The sequence below is a fragment of the Rattus rattus genome, chromosome 8 (genome assembly GCF_011064425.1).
Source record: "Rattus rattus isolate New Zealand chromosome 8, Rrattus_CSIRO_v1, whole genome shotgun sequence".
Classification (NCBI taxonomy): Eukaryota; Metazoa; Chordata; class Mammalia; order Rodentia; family Muridae; genus Rattus; species Rattus rattus.
Window position 1 is genome coordinate 64,368,418 of NC_046161.1, and position 24,272 is coordinate 64,392,689.

The following is a 24,272-nucleotide window of genomic DNA, read 5'->3' on the forward strand; positions in this document are numbered from 1 at the left end:
GTTGTGAGTAATACTTGAAGCTGGTTAGCAGGAAGTTGTCAAAATACCCGATAAATTGAAGAGGGACTTGGAAAAGTTGTCCTTTGATTAAAAAAAAAAATTCCTGTTCACCTTGTCAATTGTAATTTTATCTGATATTGAACATACGGGGGGGGGGGGGCAGGCAGACCTGAATGTGGGTGGAATTTTACTAAGAAAATCTCACACACTTTTTTTTCCAAAGAACGTATTCAAAGATAATTGTTGGTGTGAGCAACCAGAACTAGGGGAGTGAGATGAACTTTAAATAACTAGTATAGTAGAACCAAACAGCAGTCCTAGGTGTCATGTCACTTATTTTTGACCTGGCCCTTATCAGTGATTATACATTGGTAAATGATCTACATCTTACCAATTACTGGAATTTTAATATTTATTCAAAATCCTGGGGCTGGGGAGATGAATTAGCTGTTAAGAGCACTTGTTCTGGTGCTGGAGAGATGACTCAGTGGTTAAGAGCACTGACTGCTCTTCCAGAGGTCCTGAGTTCAATTCCCAGCAACCACATGGTGGCTCACAACCATCTATAATGGGATCAGATGCCCTCTTCTCATGTGTCTGAAGACAGTGACATACTATACTTATATACATAAAATAAATCTTAAAAAAAAAGCACTTGTTTTTCCAGAGGACCCTTGGTCCCAGCACCCACTTGGTGCCTCACAACTAACTGTCACTCCAGTTCCAGGGGATCCAATACCCTCTTTTGACTTCTGAGGGTTCTAGGCATGCATATGGTGAATATACATATATACATGCAAGCAAAACACAGGTCTTTGTTAAAGTCCTAGTATAAATATACAACATCTGTTTCTACATTTTTGTGTACTTGGGGAAAAAAGGTGTCCTTTGTCAAACTAGGAAAATACAATGAAGAACATGACTATTTATAGACACTGGAATGGCAGATTGATACCGGGTGATTGAGGGATGGATTTGATGCTGGCTTATCCAGGCCTCACATAAAGAAGTGGCCCTTATCACTCAGTAAAAGTGAACATCTGGCATTCCCATGCTACTTGAACTAACACATCAGGATGAAAATTAGTATCAGTAGAGCTGGGGAAAGGGACCTAAAAGACAGCCAAACCTGGTCCTATTTGTACAGCCTGACAAGCTGATATAAAAACCCTGACCCCAACTTTTATCATAGGCATTAGTTTTGTTTTACATAATGCTATTGTTTTGACTGAGACAATAGCCAAAACTGTACAAAGATCAGACAAGGCAGACAGGTCACCAAGAGAGATATAGCCATGACTCTGGTAGCTACATTCCTGACACAATGTTAAGCATTCTTAAGGCTGCAGATAAGTGGTTCCTGCTTTACCAAAACTTAAGTGGTACATGTGACCAAATAAAGGAGTCACATCCTAAAAAAGACTTTGTCTCCGTTATAATTATTAAAGACTTTATTGTTGATGTTGTGTGTGTAATTGGAGGCATCAAAGGCAGATGTGTGCCATAGCATACAAGTGGAGGTGAGAGGACAAACTTAGGATGTCTGTTTTCTCCTTCCTTATGTGGGTTCTGGAGATTGAATATACAAAAGGTTAGGCATTTTGTGGCTGAGCCATGTTGCCTGCCCCCTATGTTGTGGTTTTGACACAATTCCCTTTGTAGGTTTTTCTAGAGGATCATGAAAAATATACCCTGTAGGGGAGATCTGGCCTACCATAATTTGGGCATTGTCTTAGAGTTTCCATTGCTGTGAAGAGACACCATGGCCAAAGCAACTCTTATAAAGGGTTTAGTTGGGATTAGCTTACAGTTTCAGAGGTTCAGTCCATTATCAGGCAGGAAGCGTAGCAGTGTCCAGGCAGGCATGGCACTGAAGAAGGAGCTGAGAGTTCTACATCTTGTTCTGAAGACAAACAGAAGACTGGCTCCCACATTGCTAGGAGGAGGGTCTTAAAGCCCTACAGTGACACACTTCCTCTAATAAGGCCACACCTCCTAATAGTGCCACTCCCTGGGCCAAGCATACTCAAACCACCACAGGCACATTCATTAGTATGGATGGGGGTAGGGGTGGAACTAGCCCCAGCAGGTGTCTACTTGTAGGTTCTTCTTGAGGCAGGAGAGGGAAGAGCTTCGGAGGCAGGTAAGACTTGGTCTTATGAGATATACGGGATTAAGACTTTGTCTTATGAAATATTTAGGGTTGTTGTACAGTAATAAAAAGTTTACTTATCTAAATCTAAGTTACTATGCTACTGTAGCTGACCTACCTTCTGTGTTCCTCTGAGACCAGAAACTGCAGTCTCTGGCACTTAGCACCTCATCCTAAACAGCAGGAGATTAAGTAAAGGATTAATTGCTAGAGCCTTTTCCCTTTTGTCCAGATGCCTTCTGCTTGTGGAGCTAGGGGGAGTTTGGACCAATAAACTTCAGTTATTGAACCAGGAGAAAAGAACACTCTCAGAAGGGAAAACCTTTACATAAGCAAATAGCATTAACTCACAAAAGTTCACAAACAGATTTATGTGTGTGAATTTATACATTTCAATTCATACTAGTAAGGCCCAGCCTACATGCATTCTCACAGTTACATATGAAAACTCCTGGAGTGGGGAGACCCTCACTCAAGTCTCAGGATGACTCGATCCCGATCCCCCAAGAACTCACATAAGACCATCTTTGCTGTAATCACATGAGGTTTATAGATAGGAACCAGTGCACTGGGGTCGAGACTCGTATCCCACACAGGGGCAGAGGAGTTCGACCACGAGTAGCTGAGAGAAGAGGTATTTAAAGGAAGAAGCCACAACCCAAGAGGGTAAGGATGGAGTCATTGGAAAATGTCGAGAATACCAGTGAAAAATCACAAGGAGAAGCTTCCTGTCTCACGATTGCTTTTAAGATTGTAATCTAACTATATGGTCAGCTAGTTTCTGGGAGAAGCTTTCTATTATCTTTACTAGGTCAGGGTCACCTAAGGGCCTTAAGCACTTTTATCTAGTTCTAGCAGGCTCAAGAAATATGACCTTTTATCTACTCACTGGCCGAGAGCAGGGTCTGGAATTTGAGGTATTTAGGGCTTTTTAGGGGTGAGATAGCATTTCTAAACTTCTGACTTCTTGGCTGTATTTTTTATTTTTTCACATACTTACACACACATCCATACTTACCTAGGCATATGGAGCAAAAAGACCAAGCACCAGTGCAGAAAGCACTCACTCATTCTGGATGAAAAATGAGCTCCAATCTTTATTGCATAGAGAAAGAAAAAGCTTCTACCCTTTTATTGCTAAATGAGGTAAACCCGAGTTTGTAAGAAAAAAAGCTTGTTCCTTTAATAAGACTAAGCCTGCGTTATTATTAAGAAAGGACCTGTTCTGTTCCATGGTAAGGAAAAACCTGCCTACTCCTTCTGCTCTCTGCAGCTACTTCCTTTTTCCTTTTACTCTCTGCATTCTGCACAATGCTCTCTTAGTATTTTTTGTGCTACCTATAGTTTCTAAGTTATTCTGCTCTGCATTCTCCTACTTGCTCTCTACTCCTGATGTCACAATAATACTCTTACTCCCAATGCCTTTCCTCCCAATGCTATGCCTGTACTTCTAAGTTCTTCTTGAGTTCAGTTCTGTCTAAAAACTTCTCCTCAGCTCAGTTCCCTCTCACAGCTCAATTCTTCTCAGTTTAGTTCCTCTCAGCTCAGGTCTGACTCTTCTCTTTGTCCTCAACACTTAAACATCTTTCAGAATACACGGTCACATGTTAAAAAGTTCACACACAAAACCAAATCATAAATTGAAATATAAGTTTACAGCAGAGAGTGTTTGCATGCTTATCCATTAGGAGTAATTATCTGGCTAAACATCCATCACCTGTCACAGCTCCACAGGTTCACTGAAGGTTTAAAGCCATAACTAAGTTATTAGTGGTTTTGTATAGATAAACCTAGTCAATATTTTAGTACCTATAATAAATCATTAGTTCCCTCTTAATGACCTTTGGTTACTTGTTTTATAACCTCTTGGAATGTGCTCTGAGTAGGAGAAAGTCTGGTTACCATCTAAGAGCAATTAACTGGTGACACATGGGAGACTGACAGAGTTCTCTGAAGTTTTGAACTATCAGAAAAGGACCTAATAGCAATCCCACTATAAAAAAAAAAAGCTTAATTTTTTGATATAATTTTAGGAATTCTTATGGTATCATCACTAAGACATGTCATCTGTTTGTCTACATAGCATCACATCTTCAGAGATCTGCTCCAAAGAGGTGAGCTATTACCTAGTGATTGTTATATAAGTTTAATAATAACAGGAAAAGCATATTAATAGCGGGAATCTTTCCTAAAACGAATTCTCTTACAGCCTTGCCTTATAGGAGTGAATCTGTCACTCCTATAATTGTATAATAATCCGAAGCAGACCATCTCAGGAAGATCACCTGCTAGCATTCAGCTTGTCCCGTTATGGCTCTTGACAATGGACTTCTTAAGTGTTTCATACAACTTTAAAATTCACAGTGCAGAACATGCCCACCCCAAGCACCCTGGAGTACTTGCTTTGCTAAAACTTCTGCTTAAACATGTGCAACCCAGACTGTGAAAATAGCTCAGCAAGTAATTTGTTTCTGCTCAAAATGAGGACCAAGAGTTTGGATCCTTAGAACCCACACAAAAGCCTCTAGAAGGGTACCTGTAATCCCAGCCCTGGCTAGGCAGAGACAGGATTCCTAGAACTTGCTGACCAGCCGGTCTTGAAAGAGAAGCAAGCTCCAGATTCAGTAAGATAGTCTCAAAAATGAAGAATTGAGGAAGACATTTCGCTGTCAGCCTCCAGCCTCCGTGTAAATGCACACACCCACACAAGCACTGTATTGCACTCACACACACACACATACACACACACACAAAGGGAAAAACTGCTTCAATAGAATTCTTTTGTTTGAGAACTGAGAGGACACCTCCGGGGGAAAAAGGTCATTATTTCCCCTCTACTGAGAGATACTAAGTTGGCAGAACTATTTAGCCAAATAGCTTTTCATAAATGTATTAAAAGATCATTCCCCGAGGATCCGAGTTTCACCCACAATGCCCACATTTGAAAAATGAATAAACAAGGTTCTCACTGAGACCTGAGACTTGCCATGTAGTGGCACTGTAGTGCCATGTGGACTAGGTGGCCAGCAAGTCCTGAAACTCCTCCTGTCTACTCTTCTAGTGCTGAGATTACAGGTGGACTTCAGCACAGCTGGCTTGTTAAGTGGACTTTAGGGTCAAGTGTTCTTCATGCTTATTAGACAGCAAGCACTTTACCTACCGAGGTCTCTTCAGGCCCTTACCGATTGTTCAGTAGCTTCTTACAAGGCATCACATGGGCTAAGAATGATGAGAATAAGTGTATAGTGTAGTTCAATCCAGATTTCTACATAGAACTGTGTGTGGTGAAATGATCTGTATTTGAGGTTTTGCTCAGAAGCCAGAGTGGCCTCTGTGAGTGGCATTCTTGTGTAAGGCTTAGCCACAACACTCGCCTGCTTTGGCCTTGGCAGATTGTTTTTATACACTTCGTATCGTGTGATCAACACTTGCTCTGCAGTGTAGTGTATTTTTTATTGCATTTCTATTTAATGTGGAGGTCACCTGTGAATTGGCATGTAGAGGTCAGAGGACAGCGTGTGGAAGCCTGTTTTCTTCTACAATGTAGCTCTGAGGGATCAACACATGCTGTCAGGTTTAGCAGCAAGTGCTTCTAGCTATAGAGCCATCTTGCCAGCCCTGTGATATTTTAACTTCTCCTGGTGCTAACGGGGGCTCTGCTGGAATTAGAGGAAAGGGTCACACAAGAGGCTGCACAAGACAAGGCTTCACGGATTGAAGCTCAGTTGTCATCAGTGCACAAGGGAAAAACAGTTAGCTTGTCTGCTTTCAGGAGGTAAAGAAAGCTGTGCTTTTGAGATCATCTGGACGCATGCTACTTAAGATCCAGACAAAGAATTGCCTTTTCTGTGGCTTTAATAACTGCTGAGTGATTGGTTGGTATCTGTGGTCATCCCCCTTGAGTCAGAGGTGATGGTATCTTAGTTACTACTCTGTTGCTGTGAGAAACATTATGATCAAGGCAATTTCCTTAAAGAAGGAGGAGGAGGAAGAAGAGAAGGAGAGAGAAAGACAGAGCAAGAGAGAGAGAGAGAGAGAGAGAGAGAGAGAGAGAGAGAGAGAGAGAGAGTTGGGTGCTTACTTTTAGAAGGTGAGTCCATGACACCATGGCAGGGACCAGGTAGGCATGGCATTGAAGCAGTAGCTGAAAGTTTTACATTCTAATCTACAGCCAGAAGGGGATGGAGGGGGGCAGCAAGACTGAGTCTGGCTGTGGACTTTTGAATCCTCAAAGCCCACCCCCAGGGGCACACCCTCCTCCAACTAGGCCACACCTATGTCCTCCCCAACAGTTCCGATAACTGCGAACTTCTAATCATTCAAACATATGAGCCTATGGAGGCTATCCTCATTCCAACCACCACAGTAGTAAATACTTCATCTCTTAATAGTCCTTAAACCTAGTGCTCACAATTTTCATTAACACATTCTGAAAATCATAAATGTACAGGTATATGAGAAACTATGCACAGGCATATGCATACTTTGTGTATAAACACATGTCTCAACTAAGGAGACCATTTGCAGCATAATAAGGAAATGTGGGTTTGGCGAGATCAAAATACATGACAAGAAGAAGTAGAAAACACTTCATTTTTGTACACCCTGGAGAATCAGCATAGCTTATAGGAGGCCTCAAAATCTAGACATGGAAATCTTAGTCGCTTGGCTAGCTTGCTCTGTCTTTCTTCCTTCCTTTCTTTCTTCCTTCCTCTCTTTCTTTCTTTCTTTCTTTCTTCCTTTCTTTCTTCTTCCCTTCCTTTTTCCTTTATTGTTTCCTTTCTTTCATTTATTTTACCCTTTAAGGGAAGACCTATGTCCCTGTGGAGATCCCTGGGCTGGTCTAAAACTTGCTATGTAGGACAACAAGCTGACCTTAAACTCAAAAAAAGTCCTCCTGCTTCTGCCACCTAAGTGCTGGGGTCACTGTTGTGCATCGCCACACATTTGGGGCGTGGGTGTGTGCCCCAGTACATGTTCATGAAGCCAGAGGAAGTCAGATGGCCTACTCTAGTACTCTCCACCTCGTTCCCTTGAGATAGGGTCTTCTCTGAACCTTAACCTCTCCACTTTACCCAGACTCCCTGGATCCATCCGCCCCCATCCAAACCCTGGTCCTCACTGAGCCGTCTCCCCAGCTTCTGCACACCTGTCTCATCATGGAGCCGTTTAATGTTCTTTGTGGATAAAAAAATACAAAGGACAAAGTTGAAATGCTCCAAAAGGAAAGAGAGATTTAAAAATGCTCAGACAAGATCTTAAATTAGGTTTAGGAGAATAATTACAGGAATGGGGGCCCCGGAAGAGGGTATCTTCCACAACAAATCACAGAGCCTGAAGTTCAGACAGTTGAGCAAGATCCACTGGCTAAGAGGCCCGCTCTGGTCATGGATGCAGCTCACCAATCAGAAGTGTTCAAGGTGATGGCGCTCAAGGCTGGGTCCAAACTCCTCATATGAGTGCAGGGAAAAAAGGGAGATCCTGATAGAAGTCTGCTTCTGTGGCCAAAAACTCAGTCGGGGAGAAAACTGACCGTGAAACCTTACCAGCTAAAAATGAATGCATGAAAATATCCCAGCTATCCTTTGTGGCATTGGTAAACTACAGAAGCAGCTTAAATCACTGAGGCTCACCAAGGGGCAGCATGCTCTGTGGAATGGAGTGAGGACCCACTGGATTAACACGGGCTCTTACTCGTGTGTGTGTGTGTGTGTGTGTGTGTGTGTGTGTGTGTGTGTATGCATATACATACACACACTTGGGGTCTACCATTTCAGAAAACATCAAGTGTAAGAAGTGGGTATTAAAAACAGTCGTTGAATAGTAACCACCACCCGAGGGACAGGTATGCACCAGTACACCTGGTGTCCGTGACCCTGGGCATCCAACACAGGATTTCATGCACGCTAAGGGAGTGTCCTACCAACTGAGTTCTGTTTCAAAGCTTCTTACAAGGCTTTACACACCGGGAAGTATACTCTGCAGCATAAAATACCGAGGGCTTGCTTATTCCAGTACCATATTATGTTAATATCACAATACAGTCTACACAACTGTTTGCTGTCTGCTACTGTTAGAGTCTAAGGGACTCCAAGATCAATTTATTTTATTAAATCATTTTAAAAAATGCCTCGGGTTGGGGATTTAGCTCAGTGGTAGAGCGCTTGCCTAGCAAGCGCAAGGCCCTGGGTTCGGTCCCCAGCTCTGAAAAAAAGAAAAAAGAAAAAAAAGAAAAAATGCCTCTATGTTGGTAAGAACTCACATGTCTATTTTTTTTTTTTGCATGACGTGATAAAATGTTTTATTTTCTGAGTACGTGGAATCTTCCTGGGATGGGGGGTAAGCAAGGTGTTTTACTTTACAGAAGGCGCAGCGGCTTCCAACACGCTGAAAGCATCTACTGGGCAGCCCCTTGGACCCCTGTGTACTCCCCACGGAATGCTCTTCGACTCTAAGTCTATGGTGCTTCTGCCATTCCAGACCAGGAGGAATTGCCTTTAAGACTATATTTTGGGGCTGAAGAGGGTTGCCCAGTGGTTAAGAGCATGCCTTGTTTCCACAGAGAGCCTGCGTTAATTCCCAGCACCCATGTCAGGTGGCTCAAAACCACTTTGAACTCCAGCTTCAGAGCTGCTGATACCCTTTTCCGTTCTCCTCCAGCGCCGACAGGCAGAATATTGGACATGTCGGTGAGACTGTAAAGCAATTAGAACCCGTGTGCCCAGTCGATAGGAAAGTAACATGGTGTAGTGAATTCATTATGGAAAGGGCACAGAAGTACCCTGGGTTGTGAGTCATGTTACATTCCATGACCTGGGTTCCACTTGTACAGGTGTGTTTACTTTGTAAAACTTCTTCTGGCATATATGGGCGTTTTGTACTTTTCTATATGTATATTATATATATTTTTCTATATGTATATTCTATATGTATAGAATATATGTATATTATACCTCAGATGATGTGTTAATGAGATGGGTGGCTAGGAAGATGGCTCGAGTTGGTGAAGTGCCTGCCTGGAAAGCATGAGAACTTGAGTTTGATTCCCAACCCATACATTATAAAAAGCCAGGTGATGTGTCATGCACCCTTAATCCCAGCACTGGAGTAGCAGAGACAGAAGGACTCCTGGGGATTGCTGGCCAGCCAGACTAGCAAAGCTGGCAAGCTCCATGTTCAGTGACATACTCTGTCTCAAACAGGGAAGGTGGGGAGTAACTGAGGAAGAAGACTCCAGTGTTCTGTTCTTCACCTGTATGGGCAGCCCACCACGTCTGCCCGTCTACCCATGGCTAAGTCTACCCGCTTTGCCTCCAGTCCTACGGGGGCCTTGTCCCTGGCTCCATTGAAGATAAAGCTTCTATCCTGCTCACTAGCCATCCCTCTCTTCCTCACATCCTGGCACTCTGGCAAGCCTCTCCAGGATTCCCACATTTTTGCTCTGATTGGATCTCCCCTATCAACACAAAAACACACGATCACTTTTCAAAAGTTCAAGATAACTTCAGTTAGCGGAGGATCTCCTTCCTCCTCAGCTTACAACAAAACCCCTCAGGTGATTTATCTATACCCTTTTAACCCATTTTTGCTCCAGCGTTCTCCTCAAATCACCTTCAGTCAGGTTCTTGCCTCCTCACGCCACACACACTGATCTCTATCAAGGTCACGAGGTCACCATCACACTTTTCCTTCCAGTGGCCACGTCTTCATCTGCCCTGACCTCCTCTCATTTCTGACTGTGATAAAACACCCTTTCCATTAAAGGGTGAAAAGGGCAATTAAAAGGAGGAAGGGGTTATTTGGCTTTCGGTTCTAGTTACAGTTCATCACTAGGGGCCAGCCAGGCAGGAACTTTAGGTAGCTACTGGCATCAAATCCACAAGGAAGAACACAGAGCAGGAATGCTTGCTGGCTGACTGGCTGACTGTCTTAGCTCTCAATGTTTCATCTTTCTTTCTTTCTTTCCTTTTTTTTCTTTCTTCCTTTCTTTCCTTTTTCATTCCACTATGTTGCCCAGCTGGCCTGAAACTTGCTATGTAGTCCAGGCTGGCCTCAAACTCAACAGAGGTTCCCCTGCCCCTGCCTCCTGAGTTCTAGGAGTACAGAAATCTCTCCACTCTTGTATGGCTCAGGACCTCCTGCTCAAGGAGTGGTGCCACTGACACTAGATTAGATTGGGTCCAATTAACTGAATTGACTCCCACAGACATACCCACAGCCCGATCCAAGGCCCACAGTCCTTTGCTGACACTCCCACACAGCCCAGAAGACACTCCCCAGAGACCAAATCGATGGGGCTGCCCAATTGCTAAACTGATCACTCCCTTTTCTTTAGTAGGTATCCAACTGGCCTTCCAGTCCATTCCATGCAAACTAGCTTCCTTGATGTTCTGAAATTTGGCCTGGGCGATCCTGCTTCGAGGCTTTGAAAGTCTCTCCTCTTGGCCTAGAATGTTCTTCTTTCATTAACCTCCATGGATTGTCCCTAGCCTGCTTCAGACCTCTACTAGAAAATGGTGTTTTCACTGAGGGCCTCCTCAACCACCTTATAAAATGTGAAAGGTCCTCGTACAGCTGCACCCTGCTCTCCCAAGGTCTCTACCACCCCCTTCAATTTCTCTCTAGCACTTGGCACTTTTAATAATTAATGGATAATGTAAGTGTGGGAACTTTCACATTTTGATGACTGTTGTATTCCCAGTGTCCATAACAATGCGTGGGACCAGCCAGGTGACTGATCAGGTCTTGCCACAAAGCCTCGAACAGGAGTTCAATCCTGGAATGAACACAGTGGAAGGAGAGCACCTACTCCCCAAACAGTCCCCTGACCACCACGCCCAAGCCATCCCCTGTGTGTGTCCTGCCATGCCTCCCTCCATGCACAAATGAATAAATGTGTGGCAAGCACCAAGGACTCGGTTCACATGAGTGGAATGAATTGTTTTATTGGTTGTCAGCACATCAAGGTTTATGAAGAATCATAACATGTTCTACCTTTCCAATAAATTCCAACTGAGTGAGAAACATACGGATAGACCTTTGGTTTGGTCAGTGAAGGTGTTTTAAGGCAGGCAAGATGTTAGTCTCTCCATTTTTAAACACCTTATCTGACCTCTCCAACTAAAATTAGAAGCCCCAAAGTTAGCAACTGCTTTTTTTTCTCTCTCTCAATAAACTTTCCCTAAACCAAGAACAAAAAGAATGAGCAGAAAAATGTTATTATCTTGCCCAATCACAGGCTCTGGCCTGTTAGTTAAACAATTAATTTTAATTGTTTAAACTTACTTAACCAATTAACTTTAAATGGACAAGCAAAGTTTGCACAACAAAAGCTGATGTACATGGGAATTTGCGTATCTCGGGGCAACCACATCTTGGGGTACAGAATTTAGCATTTGAATACCTAGGAGCACTAGACCCATGGGCAAGATGTTATTCTCTCCATTTTTAAACAGCATATCTGACCTCTCCAACTAAATTAGATGCCCCAAAGTTAACAACTGCTTTGTCTTCTCTTAATAAATGTTCACTAAACTGAGAACAAATAGAATAAGCAGCAAAAACTTATTTAGAACACAGCTCAGGGATGGCCGTACATCAAAATGAGGAGGAAACTTGAGCCTTGGAAGGTGCCACAAGTATAAAGCTCCAATTGATTCCGGGGCTTTCCCTTTCCAGAGAAGGGTTAATGGAACAGAGAAGACTCAAAAAGGAAAGAGCAACAGATGGGCTGGCTTACCCATGTGACCTTGAAAGAACACCAAACAAACCAGGTGAAGTTCGATCCTTCTGATTTGATGACCTCATCCTATTGAACAAACTATTTTCGTCCACCCGACATACTTTCTAGAGAAAATTTTAATGCTTGGGAAAATTACCAAAACATTGCAGGCCCTCAGCCCAGTAGCTTGAATGTATTTCTGGGAAAAGCTGCTGCTCCGTTTATTACCAAAGCTTTGGGGGAGGCTTGACTCTGAAGAATCTGGCTTCTCTCCTCAGGATATGTGTCTTCAGGAAGGTGTTTCTACACACATCCCACAGGCCAGCAACCCCTCTACTTTCCTCCTGAGGGAAGGGCCAGGAATAATCACAGCTGCCAGCAGCAGATTTCATGACAGTCACCTCTGAGGTAAGGCTGCAAACAAAGGCTTAACATCGCGGTGTTGGGTGAGTTTGTGGTGACAATGCCCATACCCACAGAGGCCAATCTTTAAAAAAAGAGAAGAAGAAGAAGTTGCTCACTTTGAAATAGAAATTCCACTAGGCATGGTGGTGCACCCCTTTAATCCCAGCTCTGGGGAGGAGACAGCCTGGTCTACAGAGTTCCAGGACAGTCAGCTATATGGGGAAACCTTCCTTGAAACCAAAAAGGGGGAAAAAAAAAGACATTCCCATCACCCACTAACTGTAAAAGGGACAAGGGCTACGGTTGAAATGAAGAAGCCTGTTGACAGTCTAACATATCGATGGGAGCCTCATTCAAATTACGCAAGTTGATTTGTACATAAACCCCTCTTCAGGGACACACACAGAAAGTCAGCTAAACCAAGTCAAAGGTTCTGCCTATAGTTTCTAGTGCCCCCTGCTGGTTACAGAATAGAATGCATGCTGGCCAAAGATGAGCTCTGGGTCTTCAGAGAGGAAGTGATTTCACTGGGGAATGTGTGCCTGTAGATTTACATATTTTAGCATTTGTACATATGTATTTACACACATCCCTGTGTCCCCACAGGGAAACGCACAATCTACAAAGTGGCAAATAGTGAGCCTGATATTTACATAATGAAATCAAGAAACTTTGATTTAAGAGGTTTAAACACAGAATCTCAGGCATCTTGGGTTAGCACAACGGTTTCCTTTTACTCCCCAGCCTAAGCATTAACAGTGCAGCCTCTACCCCCACCCCCACCAAACTGAACTCCAGTGAATTTGGCTGCTCGGTACAGGATGCTAAGCTTTGGCCATGAAGCTACCTCTCTCCTAAACACATAATAGCAAACTAGTTAAATCACTCTGTTCTTCCCCTTATGGAAAATTCAGTCTACCAATGAAAGCAAAACTAGGAAGGCTCTCGGTAACAAGACAATTAGCTCTGTGATTCCGTTAGCCATCAGCTTGCTACGGAGACTTTCTTACCAGCCACTACACTAACTGTCCTCAACGTACGAGTAATGTCTCACACATTTTACCTGTTTACATTACTTCTGAATTCATGGACAACACTGTAAGGGTAGGACTTTGGTTTAGAAGCTATTTATTTTAAATTAACAATACAAAAGAGGAGGGCTCTTTGCACTAAAGTTCCCCTCCCAAGACCAAGCCAGGGGAATTCGAAACAAAGTCTCTGTAGAGAACCTGACAGGAAGCCTTCAGCCAGAATCCAGAGTCCCTGGCCACATGTCCCCTCCGTCACTTTCCCAAATAACAGTATTTCTTTTCCTAGCTCTGTGAGGAAGCTAAAGAAAGCCTGTTGGGGAAAGAACTGGAGAACGGCCACATTCACCAGCAACAGCTCACAAGGGGCAGAGGTCTACTTACCCACTGTCCAATTGCAGCCCCTCATCCTGAGGGACACATGGAGTCTTGAGCCCCAGCTGCCTACCCCACATTGCCCCAGTAGGTCCTGGCATTTTCCTTCCACACAGGTAACAATCATCTTGCAGTGAGTCTCATAACTCGGTCCCATAGATGGCTTTGTGACGTAAATATTCTTCTAGACACTGAAGAACATTGTCATCCACCTTTGGATCAAACTTGTTGGCCAAGAGGTGATGGTTCTGAAGTATCCAGTGCAGGTCCCCTGACCCGTAAACACAGATAGCCCGCTGGTGGATTCCTGAGCAAGACGTATAAGGCGCCCCATTCTCAATGTCTCCCTCGTGGTCCTGCCACTTGGTTAGTCTTGCAATGGATCTCATGTCTGATAGGTCAAATTTGGGGTGCAAGGGATCTGATCCAGGCATCCATGAGGCACGCTGGAGGGTGGCCCAAAGGTGCTCATCAGGACTGTAAGTGTCTTTTACCCATTCGATCAGTTGCCGGGCTTTTGAGTTACTTAATACATGTTCAATAAAGTCCCGAGAAGCCACCATGTAGGCATTGCCAGTGAACATGGTTATGTTGTTAGGGGGCGGGGCCTTCTCCTTGCTGGTTCTGTACAGTGTGTCTGCCACCTCATAGTGATATTTCCAACGGAACGTTTTATGTGGAGGTGGCACCTCTGACTCCATGCTGTTCTGCCCGTTCAATAGCTTGAGGGCCTTGACCATCTCGGCGTTGGTTTTGATGGGGAAGTCTGTCCCACAGGTGTTCAGGAGGTACTTCCACGGCACGGGGCTCTGGAGCAAGTCTTCCATGCAGTTCAGATCAGCCTGCACTCTGGACCAGGAAGCATAGACCACAGACACCAGCTTCTTAGCTATGAAGACATTGGGGAAGCATGACACAATGGCCCTGACTGCCTGCTGAAAAGTTTCTGAAGACTTCTGGTCCACATGGACACAGTATATGTTCTGAGGGGTGTACACAGCTCGCAGCAGCCTTTCAAAGTTCTCAATCTTCTCATGAATCACCATGGAGTATGCAATGGGGAAGTTGGCCTCTTCTTTGCTCAGCGGGACCTGAATAAACTTCCTCTGGGTCTTGAAGTGCTCACAGTCTGCCGTCATGCTAAGGTAGTCGGCCTCCGTGAAGGACTGCCGCTTCCTCTTAAGTTCCAGGTTATTCAGCAGAGCCTGGGTCACCGCTTTCTGCTCCCCTCGGATGACCCCTGAACAGTTGATGGAACTCTTTGCTGGCAGCTCCAGGGTCTTGTACAGGAGGTCCCTGCAGTACTGGCTTTGAAATTCCTTTGAGTCCAGATCCATGACATCGAAATCACACTTCAATCTGAGGGACAGTTTCAGGGCAATGATAGCCAGCAGCATGTAGCAGCCCAGGGTCCACCCATGATAGTGCCAACAGAACCTCCTCCATGAAACCATCTTCACAGGTGGGAAACATCAAGCCTCGCCCAGCAGAGGAGGGGGTGGGCTCTCTAAACAGAACAAAGAGTCTCTGGTTATAAACCAACTAAACATGGTCCCAGGAATGTCAAAGTTCAACTCCAAACTTCTGACGGCAAAAGAGATCTCTTCTCCTGAGAAATAGCTTGGTGAAAACCAGGCAAGGAGCCCATCCACCAGGCTTACTGGGGGAGACTTAAAATTGCCCTACAAAGCAGGCAGCCCAGACTGCCACGGGGACCAGTTCCACCTTTATCTCTGGAGAGAGGGAAGCACGGAGCTGGGCTCTTCGAGTTAAAGGTGCAATTAGCTGGTGGAAGTACCCACCCCTCATCCCCCTTCCCAGCCCTTGCTGCCCTAGAATGAACTGTTATCCAGGTCTGGAAACAAATGACCTAAAATCGACTCTGCCGTCAGTTCCAGACTCAAGCCCCTTTAAGAGGAAGCAACATTTCTTGCTTCTGTTTGTAAATCTCTACCTTAAGATTCTTCACATCCCATATCATTCAAAACTCAGATCCTGTCTCTGGCTAACCTTTCATTTTAAAATATCCTTAAAGAAACACTAAATAGCTGGACATGGTAGCTCACACCTCCTAGCACTCAGGAGGCACAGGCAGGCAGACTTCTGAGTTTGAAGCCAACCTATCTTCATAGTGAGTTTCAGGCTAGCCTGGGCTACATAGAGAGACCCTATCTCAAACCTATCTTCATAGTGAGTTTCAGGCTAGCCTGGGCTACATAGAGAGACCCTGTCTCAAACCTATCTTCATAGTGAGTTTCAGGCTAGCCTGGGCTACATAGAGAGACCCTGTCTCAAACCTATCTTCATAGTGAGTTTCAGGCTAGCCTGGGCTACATAGAGAGACCCTGTCTCAAAGAAACCAGAAATTAAAAATGATGATGATGATGATGATGATGATGATGATGATGATGATAATAATAATAATAATAATAATAATAATAATAATAATAATAGAAAATAAAATATAAAGCAATTCGGTATTGTCTGAAAATTAACAGCAGTCAAATGCTAATTCAAACTCTATCTCTACACAGAGGGGAGCCTGGTTGTACACACAGGTTATTTATTAGCCTGTGGCTAGGGTCATTTTTGTACACCGTAAAACTCACAACCGACTAGTCATCACTAGGCTCTTTTTATGACAGATAAATAGAAGCTGAGCTCTGCTCAAATATCACTCATGTTAGAAGACTGGAGACTTCTCTCCGTTCTGCCTTCCAGAGTCTTTATGTCTATGAGTGAGCCTGGTGCTTATTCCACAAACCACACCTACTTTTTAAATACAACGCAAGGGCTGAATACCACCAAAGAAACCAGACTTAGAGGGGAAGACAATCCTCCTCCACCACCACCACTACCACCACCACTACCACCCTCCTAAAAAATAAATTAAAAGTATAACATATCCTTCCAGCAGGTTCTTTTCCTCTGATTCATCTCTTTGAGAACATAAAATTATATCCTTTTCAGTAGTAACTCTTGGGAATAAGATTTAAGAAGGAAAATGAAGAAAGTTCTCACCTTTGATACCTTCTTGGCTGCTTAGGGGAGTTCTCTCCAACGTTGTGAGTCTGTGGAGTGAAGGTTAGTTTGGTTCTACAGAGGTACAAATTAACACTTTGCCTTCTTACCTCCCAGACTCCAAGGAGCTCAACGGCTCCTGTTAGACCTATGCAAAGGAGAGAGCAGCAGGTGGCTCTGTCACTCACCTTTTGACTTCCTGTTCTCAGAAAAGGGAGTGAACTAGGCAAACCATTCAGGACTGTGTTCTCAAGCACTAGTCATTCTGGGAGGGGAAGGAGATGGGGCAGTGCTGGCCACCTCTGAGAAAGCAATAAAGCATTTCAATCAGAAGGGCCCAGTTTCTGCCTATGCTCTCCTGCCCTGACACTATTCACTAGAAACTCAGTGTTCGTGCAAGTCTTTTCCTCTCCCACCCAATACACAGCTATCATAGATGGACCTTGTCTCCTTTAGTTTGGGAGTAAAAATGTCACTCCTTGTACTCCTGGGACATCTCAAGAGGCAGAGATAGCATAAATACCATAGGATTTTTTTTCTTATTTCTCTCTCTCTCTCTCCCTCTCCCCCCCCTACACACACACACACACACACACACACACACACACACACACACACACACCCTTGTTTTCAAGTAATATGACCCTACACATGTAAGACCTGAAACTCCACTGGAAGACTTAGATCTAGAAAACACCCTGTACAAAGGAGGAAGATACAAAATCAACAACTCACTGTAAAAAAAAAAAAAGTCAGGAAACCAGCACCAATCATAAAAACCTCAACCAAACAAATCCAACAAGGACTAAAGCTTAGTTAACCAAAGACATTAACAATCCGGAGGAGGAAAAGAAAGAGTTGGCTGTGCATGGTGGTGATGGAGCCTTTAATCTCATCACTCAAGGGGCAGACTGGTGGATTTCTATGAGTTCAAGGCCAGCCTGGTCTACAGAGTGAGTTCCAGGTATCCAAGGCTACGTAGTGAGTCCTTGCGTCAAAAAGACAAATGAAAAGAAAGTATTAGGCGCTAAATGTATGCTAGGTTTCCAGCACCAATGTATGTGCTGGAAAGAAACTGCTGATGTGACAGCTCCATGGTATGGGTGAGGGAAAGGTTTTTTGAGAGAGAGAGAGGAAGTGGGGGGGGGAGGGAGAGAAGGGGAGACAGAAAGAGAGGGGGGGAAGAATGGACATGACCCTGAGAGAGAAAATATCCAGATACATCTGGAAGAGTTCTAAGAAGAAACTAACAAGTTGGACCTGGCCAGGGCTGGACAAGGGTGATGGGAGGGGCAGAGGGAAAAGCTTTGTCCCTTATAAAGAGGATGGAAGCCTGGGGAAGTGACAAGAGCTAGTTTGAAATGTCTAACAATTAGGGACTGAGGGACCCTGGAGGTCAGCATGGACATTGGTATGCAGCCACAGATAAATGTCAATGGCGTCATATGCCCCTTCTGCCAGAGGCAAGGAAAATGGCTCCTTTTGGCAGATTGGAACTTGCTTCTTAAGCCCCTGAGGAATGCTGGCTTTTATCTAGAAATTCTCCTGTAGTCCAGCTTGAGCTCATTTCTAGACATATGGACAGCCTGACATATAAGCACACACTGTCTGGGACCAAACATTAAAGAAAGACACTTGAAGATACAAAGGCTTCACATGTTTGGCAGAATATTGAGAAAACTTCCATTTAGAAAAGTGACTTACAAATTTTTTGTAATCTTCATCTAAACCTGAATGGAATTCTAAAGAGAAATGTGGAGGAGGAACCTCTAAAATTTATGTGGAAACACAAACGGCCAAAAGAATCCCAAAATGAGGAATAAAACCGAAGGCACTAGAAATATCAGAGGGGTTGGGGATTTAGCTCAGTGGTAGAGTGCTTGCCTAGCAAATGCAAGGCCCTGGGTTCGGTCCCCAGCTCCGAAAAAAAGAAAAAGAAAAAGAAGAAAAAAAAAAATATCAGAATACCTGACTTCAAAGTATACTGCAGAGACATTGTCACGAAAACGGCGTGCTCCTAGTGTGAAACAGACAGCAGTACAAGGGAAAGAAGATTTACAATAAGTCTACATTGAGCTTTGTGTGAAAGGCAGTCTTTAATTACAGAACATGGGAAGCAGAGGCAGGTGGGCCAGCTTGCTCTACAAAGCAACCAGTTTCAGTAACTAGAGAGACCCTGCCTCAAAACAAAACGAAACAAAACAAAACAGAAATCTACAAGGAAATTGTCATCGGATTCTTGATATAGAAAGGCCAAAAGTCTGCATTAAAGAAAGACAGCCTCATCCACAAGCGGTGCTGAGAAAAATGGGAAGCTGAAACTAGATCATTATCCCCCATCTCCCAGAACAAAAGCCTTCATGGAAGACCTGAAACTTTGAACCGTCTAGAGGAAGGGCAAGATTTTAGAAATAAGATCAAAAATTGACAGACAGGTTTAAAAACTTCTGCATAGGGGCTGGAACGGTAGCTCAGTGACTAAGAGCATTTGCTACTCCTTGAAGAGGACCAGAGTTTTGTTTGGTTCCCAGTGCCCACAGCTGCCTGTAACAACCTCTCCAGAGAATCCAGCGCCCTCTTCTGGCCTCCATGGTAACCTGCACTCACATGGCTTACACTCATACAGACACATAACAAAAAACAAATCTTTAAAAAGAAATTCAACAGTAAATAATTTAATCAACAAGTGGGCAAAGAACTTAACAATTTTCCAATTAAGGAATGCAGATAGCCAATAAACACACGAGAAAATGTACCCATTCGTTAACCATCCATGAAATGCAAATCACCGAGATTCAATCTTACTCCAGTCGGCATAACCAGAATAAGAAAACCCAGAATATGTTGGCAGGGTTGGTGAACCCTTGTACATTGATATCGAGAATGTAAATTAGTCCAGCCACGATGGAAATCACTATGCAGATTCCTCAAAAGAAAAAAATAAAAATGGAACTATATGACCCAGCTATACCATTTCTTAGTATATACCTGGAGGTACCACAGTCAGCTTACCATGGAGACACTTGCAGACTCATGTTTATTGTAGCACAACTTACAACAGCCAAGTTAAGGAATCCATCTAGATGCCCATCGATAGATGAACAGAAAAGGCGGGCTCATAAAGGCAGGTACAGCCTGTAGACTCTGTCATGGGGAGGGCACCCGGAATGGGGGTTTATGGAAGTAACAAGGGGCTATTAAGGATATGGAAGGACAAAGCAAATGCGGGGGGAAACACAGGGTAATATAATCAAATGAGTATAATCAAAGCACTTTACGTACATGAAATGACACAATGAGACTCTTTACTTTGCACAGTGTACACTAATTTGAAAACTTATTTGCCCAAAATCAAGAGTCCCTTATGTCTGCTTATGGTGGCTATAGAAACCGGTGGGTCACAGAAATACCCACAGCTATCCAGCGGGTCAATTTCATTTGACAGCTGCGTGCGGCTCATAGTCTAAAGAATAAATTGTGCTAGGGGATATTGGGCTTCACTGAAAACCTCTGATGTGGTCTTTACAATGAAGTGTGGGCAATGTCTTCAAAGCTGCTGGCATTTCCTCAACCCCATATGTCTCTAACAAAGGGCAGTTTCCCCTGACAAATGTCTGAATAAAAACAATTGAATATGTGGGACTTATCTAGGAGGTTGGGCACATAGATCTGTGGCAAACGTGAAGTTCTGAGTCTAATCACCAGCACCCCAAACCCAAAGGAACTAGGTAATAACTGTTATGGGGGTGACATTCAGGCAGGAGCCATTGGAAGTAGCTATTACTCTACCACTCCTTGGCTGGAGAAATCAAGAAATGGAGAATAGCGAAAATTGAAGTTTGCGTAGAGAGCCCCTAGAGGCTTAAACTTGGAGCTCCGAGGAAGGGAGCACTGCTCAACTAGAGCTAAGGTCTCTACGCTCGGCTGCCCGAGGCTGAGATCCAGACCTCTTAGAGGTGGCAGGGGTCATTCCTGTAAACTGGTCCTAGTTCAGGTACAAAAATAAAATGAACGTCTTTCGAGAGGTCAGCAGGCGTTGACGAGGTGATGCTCAAGCCGGAAGTAGAAAAAGAACCGGAAGTCTCGCCTTCAGCCTGGCTATCTCATACTAGCGTCCTCTACTGGTAGAGCTTAGCAAGGATACGTCTGGCAAGCCAGACTGGTTTTCAGTCCTGTTGCCAGCGTCACAGTCTGGGGAGGCCATCTGGTCTGGAGACTGTAAATGTACTGTAAATTTCTGCTACGCTCAGTGCAGGAACTGATTTTTTTCTTGTCTTCCCAGCACTTTCTGATCAGAGATGGAAACCCACCCAAAGCAATGGAGATGTGTAGATTTCTCGGCACCCATTCTGTCATTGGCCCAGCTTCATGGGTTTTGTCTTCTGCTAGCTTCCGGGGTTTATCCTCGTGACTTTTCATTGTTGGCCTATAAAGATGTCTGGGGCAAAAATATTAAAACATAAACACCTGGCTCCAAAAACCCAAGCCTATAAAATCCCTCCAGTATCTCTTTAGATGGCTTTTCTCGGCTAGTCAGTCTCTTCTAGTTGCTTTCTCCCAAAAAACAAAAAACAAAAACAAAACAAACAAACAAACAAACAAAAAAAAACCTGCACCGTGCAGTCAATAAAGAGAATATATTTTGAATATTTTATTCTGAAGATAACCCAAGTAGCCACTCTTACTTGTGAAGTATATGTGAAAATCATGTTAGCCAGTTATGGAAATATTTTGTGGAGATAGTCTGCGTGTTAGTGATACCACATGCAGAGTAGTGAAAAGTAAACCTAGGGCTTGGCTGACCAAGCTGGGTCTGGAACCTGGTTCTGATGGTTTTTGCCTGGAGCAAATGCTTCTATCAGTCTGGGACTTCGTGACATCTGCACCATGGGTACCAGCATTAACACCTGTCTTACAGGCTTTTTGTAATAACTATTTTTTTTTAAGATTTTTTCTTGGGCTGGAGAGATGGCTCAGCGGTTAAGAGCACTGACTGCTCTTCCACAGGTCCTGAGTTCAATTCCCAGCAACCACATGGTAGTTCACAATCAGGTCTGGTGCCCTCTTCTGGCCTGCAGGCACATACACGCAGGCAGAAAGCTGTATGATGTATATATACATAATAAATAAATAAATGTTTAAAAAATATTTTTTCTTAAAAGTATGCACACGGTTAAATTTATATATATTTGGGATGTGTACTTGAGTGTAAGTGCCCAAGGAATCCAAAAGAGAGTATCAGAGTCACCCCTGGACCTGGAGTTACAGGTACTTGTAAGCTTCACGGTGAGAGTGCTGGAGGTGGAACTCAGGGCCTCTGCCAGAGCAGGGTTTTCCTTTAACTGCTGAGCCCACCTCTTCAGCACGTAGAGATTTTTTTTTCTTTAAGTATTCAGGTGTACGTCTGTGTGTGGGTATGTGCATGTGAGAGCAAATGCCTTTAGCAGCCAGAAGAGGGCGTGAGATCACCTGGAGTTAGAACTACGGGTTGTTCTAAGATGCCTGATGTGGGTGCTGGGAACTGAACTTGGTTGCTCTGTGGAAGAAGCACGTGCTCTTAACCATGGAGCTCTCTCCCCAGCCCCCGTTGTAACAACAACTCTTGAAGAGCTTGGCCCACGTGACCTCACCCTGGCCATCCCTCAGTAAGGATTATCACTAAATTGGCTCCAGGGTCAGCACGCAAAGACCAAATTTACTCTCGGAATAACTCAAAAGGTGTGAATAGCATCTGTGAGTCTAGACCAATGGATCTCAACCTGGGGAGTTGAAACCCTTTTGGAGTTGAAAGGCCCTTTCACAAGGTCTATATCAGATATCCTGAATATCGGATATTTACATTAGAGTTCATAAAATAGCAATGTTATGGTTATGAGGTAGCAATGAAGGTAGTTTTGTGGCTGGAGGTCACCACAGCATGAGGAACTGTATTAAAGGGTCGCCGCGTTAGGAGGTTGAGAACCGCTGGTCTAGAACACAGTACTGATAGCTGTGATACAGTGAGGGACGAGACCCAGATTTCGCCTACCCTCCTGGACAGAGAGCCAGGCGTAAGCTGTCGCTGTCACACCTCCGGAGAGAATGAGATCAGGGATGAGCTGCAACTGACTGTAGCAGGGATAGGAGAGGGGACAGGAAAGTGTGCAAAGGGACACAGGAAGACAAGGACCAGGACACCTGCAAGGGATTTGGAAGACATGTGGAGAGATAGTCGGTGAATCCCACATTAATTTCACGTTGGCTCTGAAAGGAAGACATAACACTGGCAAGAAAGAAAAGGGCCAGCTCCTAGCTGGACTCCCAGACACATCTCAAAGGCAATAGCCATACCTTAAGGATGAGGTCCGTCACTGGGGTCCTTCGACCCTCTGAGGACCGAAGATGGAACTGAATGAGCCTGAAGGCGGTCTTCCAAGGTCTGGGAAGACAGGAAGATACTTAGAAACGTCTTTTTAAAACATGACTGCATTCACCAACCAGGAGTGTCCTAAATGAAAGCCACACATGCTGAGTACAGAGCGGGCTTAGTATCCCCACCATGATGATCACTTTGCTGCTGCTTTTGAAACTCTTCCTAGCCAGACTTCCAAATTCTTACCTCCCCACCCTAAGTTTACCCTAAGTCTGTATATCAGGGAAACAAAAATCAGTGTGTTTCTGTGGAAGTCTAGTTGTAAGGAACGGAAATAATGTGCCAGGCTCATCATGGGGGATCCAGGGAGACAGTGAGGTTTAGCATTAACCTCCATGGAGGTTCAGGGGATACTACAGACCCAACAGAACAGCAGCCAAAAAGGGCCCCGGCCTCAGGACTCTACCCAGCTGGCACTGAATTTGTGCATCAGCAATCACACTTACCATTTAATTTGCTGCGGCAGGATTTGCTTGGGCCAGATGTGAGCTTCGAGGTCATAATTTTTGCTTCTGCTTCCTCTCAGAGCTTAGTCATAGGCAGTAGAATTCAGAGGCTTTCCAAAACAAAGGGGTTGTTTGCAGAGTGGGTCATGGGTGTCAAGAGTTGTGGGTAGCAAGGGCAGTCCCAGTTTTCTTTACAGAGGAGGCTGTGACTCAAAGAGGCAGTATCTCAAGCTAGATACACAGGAAAACCAAGTCTGCGTGTTTCTAGTTACACTGGGGCTGGAGTTTTTAAGAGCAGCAGGATGAAGATGGAGGGGGTAGGATGATGGAGACGGAGAGAGGGCGTTTTGAACTCCAATCTCAGAGTCTCAGGATAGAGTCCCTGGCCAGGGAAGTGGTTAACAGACCCAGTGACATCTACTTTGTAAGATGTAACAGTGCAAGCTTGAGGCTGGACTGATGGCTCCGTGGTTGAAAGCACTGGCTGATTTTCCAGGGGACTCAGGTTCAAGTCCCAGAACCCACAAGACAACTCCCAAACGGACTGCAGAACTCCAGTTCCAGGGGGGATCCAACACCCTCATCTGGCCTCTGTGGGCACTGCATACAAACAGTGCACAGATATATATTCAGGCAAAATATCCATACACATAAAATAGAAAATATGGAAAGAAAGAAAAGAAGGAGGAAGGAAGGAAGGAAGGAAGGAAGG

General features: G+C 44.2%; 1 protein-coding gene across 4 annotated transcripts; it reads right to left on the reverse strand.

Annotated features, from left to right (window-relative positions):
• Positions 1-13,389: 13,389 nt before the first annotated feature.
• Gcnt3 (glucosaminyl (N-acetyl) transferase 3, mucin type) lies at positions 13,390-23,684 on the reverse strand. 4 transcript variants are annotated; one of them, XM_032910371.1, is made up of 4 exons: positions 23,561-23,684; positions 23,033-23,120; positions 16,703-16,752; positions 13,390-15,188 (listed from the first exon to the last, which is right to left on the reverse strand). In XM_032910371.1, the coding sequence occupies exon 4, from the start codon at positions 15,133-15,135 to the stop codon at positions 13,822-13,824; it is 1,314 nt and encodes a 437-aa protein (XP_032766262.1). In that variant the 5' UTR covers positions 15,136-15,188; positions 16,703-16,752; positions 23,033-23,120; positions 23,561-23,684; the 3' UTR covers positions 13,390-13,821. The 4 variants fall into 4 exon arrangements, with proteins under 4 accessions (XP_032766262.1, XP_032766261.1, XP_032766263.1 ...); XM_032910370.1 differs by lacking the exons at positions 23,033-23,120; positions 23,561-23,684 and adding an exon at positions 19,715-19,790; XM_032910372.1 differs by lacking the exons at positions 23,033-23,120; positions 23,561-23,684 and adding an exon at positions 16,891-17,252.
• Between the last annotated feature and the right edge of the window lie 588 nt (positions 23,685-24,272).